General features: G+C 52.2%; 1 protein-coding gene across 1 annotated transcript in view; it reads right to left on the reverse strand.

Annotated features, from left to right (window-relative positions):
• GRAMD1B (GRAM domain containing 1B) overlaps positions 1–7453 on the reverse strand; it is a 73224-nt gene extending 65771 nt beyond the window's left edge. The window contains exon 1 of the mRNA XM_077788000.1: positions 7270–7453. Within this exon, the coding sequence (XP_077644126.1) occupies positions 7270–7292 (23 nt within the window). The 5' untranslated portion in view covers positions 7293–7453. The remainder of the gene's footprint in view (positions 1–7269) is intronic.
• Between the last annotated feature and the right edge of the window lie 1041 nt (positions 7454–8494).

Here is an 8494-nt window from a genome sequence, read left to right on the forward strand (position 1 = left end):
TTCTGTGCAGCATTTTGGGTTTGGTGCTTCCATTTCCTGAGCTTGGATATTCTATCCTTGGATATATTATTGCAACTTCTACAATTTACTTCAAACAGGTTCAAAATCCTGAAGTTAGCACTTAACAGTCATAAATAAGCATCAATTAAAATAATAATGCATTAACATGGACTTTCTAATCAGGGCCTGAACTCAGAGGAGTTCTGGGGAAGCAAAAACACAGCAGCTACTCAATCAACAAAAGGAATATTTAAAATAGAGAGAAATCTGGAATTTCAGCTGGAAAAAGCAAAAGAGGCCTTGACCAGGACACAATGATTTTTCAGGGAGCACCACAAAGGTTTTGATGGCAATTTTTGCCTCTTCCAGGCCTTGCCCCTGCCCACTTGCTGAGCAGAAATGAAGCAGAAATTCCAGCTATGTGAGTGCTTCTCCTCAGTCCCACACAACTATCAACACACACGGGGTGAATCAGACACTTCAAAACGTGGGACACTGTCCAGCAGCTCCTTCCAGCACTTGTGCCTTGAAAATCTCTGCTCCAGGAATGGGGAAAAGGAAAGGGAGACTGATTTCTGTCCAACAGCTCATTCCCAAGATATGGGAATGAAAATCTGCTCCAGGCAGAAGGAGAATGAAGGGGAGACTGATTTCTGTCCAGCAGCTCCTTCCCAAGATGAGGGAATGAAAATCTCTGCTCCAGGAATGGGGAAAAGGAAGGGGAGACTGATTTCTGTCCAACAGCTCATTCCCAAGATGTGGGAATGAAAATCTCTGCTCCAGGAATTGGGAAAAGGAAAAGGAGACTGATTTCTGTCCAACAGCTCATTCCCAAGATATGGGAATGAAAATCTGCTCCAGGCAGAAGGAGAATGAAGGGGAGACTGATTTCTGTCCAGCAGCTCCTTCCCAAGATGTGAGAATGAAAATCTCTGTTCCAGGAATGGGGAAAAGGAAAGGGAGACTGATTTCTGTCCAACAGCTCATTCCCAAGATGTGGGAATGAAAATCTCTGCTCCAGGAATTGGGAAAAGGAAAGGGAGACTGATTTCTGTCCAACAGCTCCTTTCAGCAGCTGTCCCTCGAAAATCTCTGCTCCAGGAAGGGGGAGAAGGAAAGGGAGATTGATTTCTGTCCAAAAGTTCCTTCCCAAGATGAGGGAATGAAAATCTCTGCTCCAGGAACTGGGAAAAGGAAGGGGCAACTGATTTCTGTCCAACAGCTCCTTTCAGCAGCTGTCCCTTGAAAATCTCTGCTCCAGAAAGGGGGAGAAGAAAGGGAAGACTGATTTCTGTCTCCTTCCAGCACTTGTCCCATGAAATTCTCTGCTCCAGGAAGGGGGAGAAAGAAGGGCAGACTGCTTTGCCTCATTTTGCAGGCAGGGAAAGTGGGGCACAGGCAACATCAGGATGAAAATGGTCAACGACAGAGCCAGGCACAATCAGGGCCTCTCGTCACCCCCAGCTCCCACAGGCAGCACCTTCCTTCCCTTTGGAAGGGACTGAGCACTCAAACAGCACCCAGCAGCCTCAGCTCCACGTTTTATCTCTTCCTGACTGAATTTTCCATGTTTTCAGGCTTTTCAGTGGGGCAAAGAATCTCTGGAACAGCCCCACTGCTGCCTCATTCTCCTCAACTCCAGGCCCTGAGTGAGCAAAGGCTGCAGAATTCCTGAGCCTTTCCAGTTTGCCCTTCACTTGACATTTCTGAGGCCTGGAGACGGAAAGAAAGGTGATCTTGCTATCTGATAAGAGGGGAAGGCAATTTCCCATCAAAACAAACTATTTGGATTCAATTAGCCAAAATAATCCGAAGCCCAAGGAGAGATCTGGGGGAGAGATTCTGGGTGCTGCAGCAAACTCTGCAAAGTGCAGCTTCTTCATGGCCTAAGTCAAAGAACTGCTCTGTCTGCCTGTCTTCAGAGTGGTTTCAATCTTCACATACATATTAGAGGACAAAATTACAGATGTTTATCCAAATTTAAATCAAAACTTGATGCCAAGAACCAACCACACAAGAAACAAAGATATTAAAGGGATGCTTTTGCTAGTCTATTATCACACAGCAAACCCAGTCTCAGATCAAGGGTTGGAAAATGCCTTGGTTTTATTCCAAATGGTGTCCTTCCACTGTAACTTCATACTTTTACTAAAATAAAACTTGTGTTTCACAGCCTGTTGCCACTGCAGGTATTAATCCAGCGTGGCACTGTGCAGCAGGACAAAAACTGGTGCTGGGCTGATGCTGCTTCTATTTCTGCCTCCCTTGGTGCCCACGAGCACAGCCTGGCCAAGGGAATTGTGTGCAAAGCTTTTCCTTGGCTTTATTGCACTCGGATTAGGCTACTCACTGCTTCCTAGGGCTTCCCACTGTGGAAAAGGACAGAAAAAATAACACCAAGGCCAGAGAAATGAGCACAAAACCTGCTAATTACCCCTCAGTGACTTCACAGAGCCATCTACAGAATAAACCTGCCAAGGCTGCTCCAAGCTGTTCCTCCAGGCACCTGGCACGACATCTTCTTGCTGGAAAAGGATAAAAACCTTACTTTATGGACAGCCAGAACATTCAGGACGTATGGCCAGGTCAGAATGTTCTGGATGCAGGGGAAGATGAGAGACCCGTTAATGAGGTTTGCTCTTCCTGCCGCAGCACCAGCCAACAGGAACATTGTGATTCCTCAGCTCCATTTGCAGAATTCATAAGGAGCTAAGGCCTCTCCTTTCCCAAATACCATATTTTATATGTATGTGGGTCAGCCCTGGTGGTTTTTAGCCGGGGATTATCAGCACCTATTTCTTCCCCCTGAATAAAAGAAGATGTAGGTGCAGAAGAATCAATGAAGACAGGAAAGATGGAAAATGCAACATTTGAACCTGTAATGTGAAGGTCGAACAGCACAATGGGCACAGCAGCACAATTACGTAACTTTAACAGAACTATTTTGTGAATCTTCTCCAAAAATTGAGGAAGAATTGATTTGGAAATCCAATTTCATTCGGGATCATTTGCAGTACCACAGGATGAAGTTCATCGTCGCTGCACGCAGACGTTCTTTAAGGCTTTGCAGCTTCACCATGCAGTTGGAAGTGATTTAAGCAGCTTCATCATTTCCTGGGTAATCACGGAGCCACGAATCCCAAACACCCACGTTTGTCACCCCTGTGTGTCACAGCGATGCCTGGAAGTGAGGACAGAGCCATCCCTCCTGTCCCTGTCTCACCAACCTGTTATTTTACATCTCAAAGAAGCGGCAAAGAGCAGAGCGGGGTGGGACAGCTCAGGAACCCCTCCTTCCCCTCTTCCACAGCCTGAGACATCGATTTCCAGAGCCAGGGAAGGGCAGGGCCAGCCTGGTGGAGGCACAAAGGGTCCCTGCAGCCTCCAGAATGCAGAAGTGAAACTGCCTGAAGTCAATCTTCACTGCTCCCTGACATCAAACAACTTCTAATTTTAGCTCTGCTGTTCTGCAACCCTACCTAGTTCCCATCCCACCCCCACAACTACATAATAGATCCTTCCCTCAGATAAGTAGGGTGTTGGAACATTGAGAGTTTTTTGTGGTTTTTTTTTTTTTCCTCACCCACAGGCACTAGCAGAAAAATGAATTACAGATTTATTTTTAGTGGAGCCTTTGGCCCTTCTTTTCTCTGTAGGTTCCAGATCACAGGTTCTGCAGCTCAGAACTATTCCAACCAACACAGCAGCACAAGCAATACAGAAGGAACCACAAAAGAAGGAAAATCAGATGAGCAGACTTTTACTCTGCTCCCATTTATGGGACATCAAGTTCAGCTACCAGCTTGTTTTTGTCCCTGCAATGCTCTTCTGGCATTAGATTTCCATTTTTCATCAAAGATCTAAATTAGTTTCCATCTCTGCTGGAGCTCCCCAAAACTCCTAAGAAGGAAGAGCAGGGCAGGCAGCAGAGGCTGAGATGGAAGGGGAGGGAAAGGCTGCTGTGGTTTTTGGCTTTCTGAGATTTAGAGATTTAAAGCTGGAGGCCTGGCTGATTAGAGTCCCTGAGGAGCTGTGAGATAACACTGATGTCAGCCTGGAGGCAAAAGCTCTCACAACACCAGGTCACAATATAAAGACGGAGAGAGCATTAAAACACGAAAATGACCAATTAAACCAAGTCACCAGGCTGTGATGAGGCAAATCGCTGGTGTCATCTGTCCTGCCAGCACCCTCGGGGGCTGCAGCACCACTGCTGTGCTGGAGCAGTGTGAGGGACAGCCTGTCCTTCACTGCCACACCGGTGTCACCCAGCCCCTCTGGCTGTCCCCAGGAGCACCAGCCACCTGGGGATGAGATCATTTTGGGCAGGGTGAGGTGGGTGCTGCAAGAATGCAGGGCATGGCGTGAGGGAGCAGCACGCTAGCCTGAGCCAGGCCAGGCTCAGAGGTTCCCTGATGTCACACACTGCGATTTGGTGTCGTCACACAGCACGGGATGGACGTGGGGTCTGAAAAACAGGAAAGGTTTTCAGACAGGGAAAACTGAAAACTGGGAAAGGTCCAGTTCCTAAGGGTCAGAGCAGGCTGCTGCTGCTGACAGCTTTCTGTCCCTCCCTGGTACAGACAGAAATCATGTGTCTCTCTGAGCATGGCTCTGGGAGGAAATCTGGGTTAACCCCAGCAGTGCTGCTCCTGCACCAAGGACCAGAGGATTTGTTTGCAGGCCTCGCACTGGATGTTTTTTCTTTATACAAACATTAACCCTATAAGCTCATTTTGCATGAAGGATGTCCAGCCCCCATTAAATACCCCAAGCAGGCTCAGAGAGCCCTGCATTCTTTCTGTCCTTAAATCTGTGCTCCTCCCATCCATCCAGCAGGGACAAACACACAGATTTGGGCAAAGCAGGACTTGAAATAACATCCCTAACTCACCCTCCTGTGCTGCATATTGAAGCACAACCAAATAAGCAAAATAATCTAGGGGGAACAGAGTGACAGCTGCAGAGATCCAGAATGCTGTATAATTAAATAAGGGAAGCAATCAGAATATTTGATTTTGGGACTGGGATGAAGGGGGATGCTGAAGAGGCAGAGCTTGGGTTGCACTTATCGAATGATTCCAGGGGAACTGATTGGCATTTTTATGGGGAACTTTATGGGATTTTTTGTTCCCAGAGCCCCCGGGAGGCCGAGGATCAGAGAGGGAAGAGCGTCACCTGCTGAAGCCCAGCCAGCACTTCCCCCAGCGCTGTAATCTGCTTATGTCCCCAGGAACCCCCTCCAGCCTCCCCGCTCCTCCCGCACAGGCACCGGGATGCTCCAGCATGGCGAGCCGGCACAAACTGGGATGAACTGGGATAAACTGGGACGAGCAGGGAACGTCACAGCTGCCCAGCCCCAACACCGGGATGCTCCGGCATGGCGAGCCGGCATAAACTGGGATGAACTGGGATAAACTGGGAGGAGCAGGGAACGTCACAGCTGCCCAGCCCCAACACCGGGATGCTCCAGCATGGCGAGCCGGCACAAACTGGGATGAACTGGGATAAACTGGGAGGAGCAGGGAAGGTCAGAGCTGCCCAGCCCCAACACCGGGATGCTCCAGCATGGCGAGCCGGCACAAACTGGGATGAACTGGGATAAACTGGGAGGAGCAGGGAAGGTCAGAGCTGCCCAGCCCCGGCACGCAGCGATCTCCCGGCCGGGTTTGGGATGCAGCAGGGGCCATGTCACTGCAGAGCTGCTCCATCCCAGCATTCCCAGCATTTCCAGCACATGCTTTGCTCTCCTGCTACTCCACTGAGCCATTATGCAACTCCTCAGCACACAAGGCAGCAGATCACTGCGAGAGAGAGGCTTTCTTTTTTTTTTTAAGTAAAAAAAAAAATTAAATAGTATAATATTTTCAAATGCTAATATCTGTATCATTTGTACAGCCTGTGTGACACACAGCCATGTACACACAGGGAAAATTCAAAGGCTCTCAGAGTAATTAAATAAAAGACAGAATTAGAGAAATTAGAAAAAGAGATGACCTATTGAGTCATCCCTGGCTCGGGTCTGTCCCTTGGGGCCCAGTACAAGATGCTTCCTAGTGCTATACTGTAGTGCTTTTATTTTTTACACAGAAAAAAAGAAGATAAAATTAAAATAGCAACAATAAGTAAAATAACAAATGCAAAATAACTTTGCTGTTTTCTCACACTTTACAGGCGAGGATCTCAAAGCACCACATTCATCCTGATGCAAACTAGCGCACTTGAGAAGGAGGCTGTTATGTCTATGATTACTTCCTTTTTCATTACAGGAGAAAAAAAAAAAAAGGATTAAGGAAAAGAAACAGGCCTTCGCATTGCCCTTGTCATCCAATTCAACCCAAATTACGAAGTCACATTCCACTGTTAACTGTGGAACCGTTCCCATCTGATAAAGTTCTGGCTAAATCAATTTCATCATCATAATTCAAAGCCTATTTATTCCAACTAAGTGGTTTTGACATATTAGAAATTTTAAATAGTTTTGATATACTCGGAATTCTATGTAAGCCTTTGATGGTCAAGTTTATATTTTATATATAGATTTAAAATTGTATCCTCTATTACATAGGTATTACATATATATTTAACTAACCCTGTAAAATACAAACTTGACCAACAAAATACTTACGCGGGAACATTTCAGGCACACACACACACACAGAGCTTTGTCAATTGCCTTTCACCCACACAATGTTTTCTTTCACTGCCCACTTAGCCAAACCTGGAGAGTTTCCCCCCAAAACATCCAGGGACGATGAAAGAATTACCGAACACTCGGGTACCTCGCTGGCAGCTCTGGGCTCCCTGGAACTCTGCCGTCTGTGTCCTTACAGCACCACGCCAGTGAGGAGCATCCCCAAAAGCCGCTGTTTAAAGGACAAGCCGAGCAGGAGCCATTCCACGCACGCAGCATCCAAAACACTTTTTTATCCCCCCACCTTTCTCCGGCCAGAACTGCCCGTGTTTGTTTTCCTGCGTGCCCAGGCACCCCGAGCGCGGGGGATGCGGCTCAGGCAGAGCCCGGCAGCGGAGCAGGGATGCGGCCGGAGCGCTCCGCGCATCGCAGCGCGGCTGCGGAGCTGCCCGGACAGCAGCGGCCCAGCGCCGCATGCACCGCCGGAGCCTCTCCCGGTGCCTCCCTCCCTCCCCGCACCCAGATCCCCCCGGCGATGCCGCAGCGGCCGCGCCGGCAACTTGGCGGAGCGCATCCCTTTTTCCCCATTTCGGGGAGGGAGGGGAGCCGCAGCATCCCCCCCACCCCGCGCTTACCAGGCGAGCTTGAACCCTTTCATTAGTACAGCCACGAAAATCCGCTGCCCGTGTCCTTGTCTGCCCGCTGACAGCTCCAGAGGTCCCAGCACATATTGGAGCAGCCCCGGCCGGCGAGCGTGCCGCGGGGAGCGCCGAGCCCCATGCGCCGAGCCGGGGCACGGCCGCCCCCCGCGCCCCCGGAGCCGCGGCGAGGCGCGCAGGGCTCCCCGCAGCAGCGGCAGCAGCGCCGGGGCTGGGGCTGAGCCGCCCGGCTCTCTGCTGAGCATGTGCAGCGGCGGCGGGACCGCAGCATGCCATGGCACCCGCGCCGCTCGCCACCGCAGCGCCCGGCCCCGCCGCGCCGGAGCCCGCGGCCCCTCCCGGCCCCGGGCTGCCCCCGGCTCTGCGGCTGCCCCTGGCTCTGCGGCTGTCCCCGGGTCTGGAGCTGCTCCTGGGTCTGGAGCTGCCCCTGGGTCTGGTGCTGCCCCTGGCTCTGCGACTGCCCCTGGCTCTGCGACTGCCCCTGGCTCTGCGGCTGTCCCCGGGTCTGGAGCTGCTCCTGGGTCTGGAGCTGCCCTTGGCTCTGGAGCTGCCCCTGGCTCTGCGGCTGCCCCTGGGTCTGCGGCTGCCCCTGGCTCTGGAGCTGCCCCTGGGTCTGCGGCTGCCCCTGGCTCTGCGGCTGCCCCTGGGTCTGGAGATGCCCCTGGGTCTGGAGCTGCACCCGGCTCTGGAGCTGCCCCTGGCTCTGCGGCTGTCCCCGGGTCTGGAGCTGCCCCTGGGTCTGCGGCTGCCCCTGGGTCTGGAGCTGCCCTTGGCTCTGCAGCTGCCCCTGGCTCTGGAGCTGCCCCGGCTCTGGAGCTGCTCCGGCTCTGGAGCTGCCCCGGCTCTGCGGCTGCCCCTGGCTCTGCGGCTGCCCCTGGGTCTGGAGCTGCCCCTGGGTCTGGAGCTGCCCCTGGCTCTGCGGCTGCCCCTGGCTCTGCGGCTGTCCCCGGGTCTGGAGCTGCCCCTGGCTCTGGAGCTGCCCCTGGCTCTGGAGCTGCCCCGGCTCTGGAGCTGCCCCTGGGTCTGGAGCTGCCCCCGGCTCTGGAGCTGCCCTCGGCTCTGGAGCTGCCCCTGGCTCTGCGACTGCCCCTGGGTCTGCGGCTGCCCCTGGCTCTGCGGCTGTCCCCGGGTCTGGAGCTGCTCCTGGGTCTGGAGCTGCCCCTGGGTCTGGTGCTGCTCCTGGCTCTGCGGCTGTCCTCGG

The sequence above is a fragment of the Lonchura striata genome, chromosome 23 (genome assembly GCF_046129695.1).
Source record: "Lonchura striata isolate bLonStr1 chromosome 23, bLonStr1.mat, whole genome shotgun sequence".
Taxonomy (NCBI): Eukaryota; Metazoa; Chordata; class Aves; order Passeriformes; family Estrildidae; genus Lonchura; species Lonchura striata.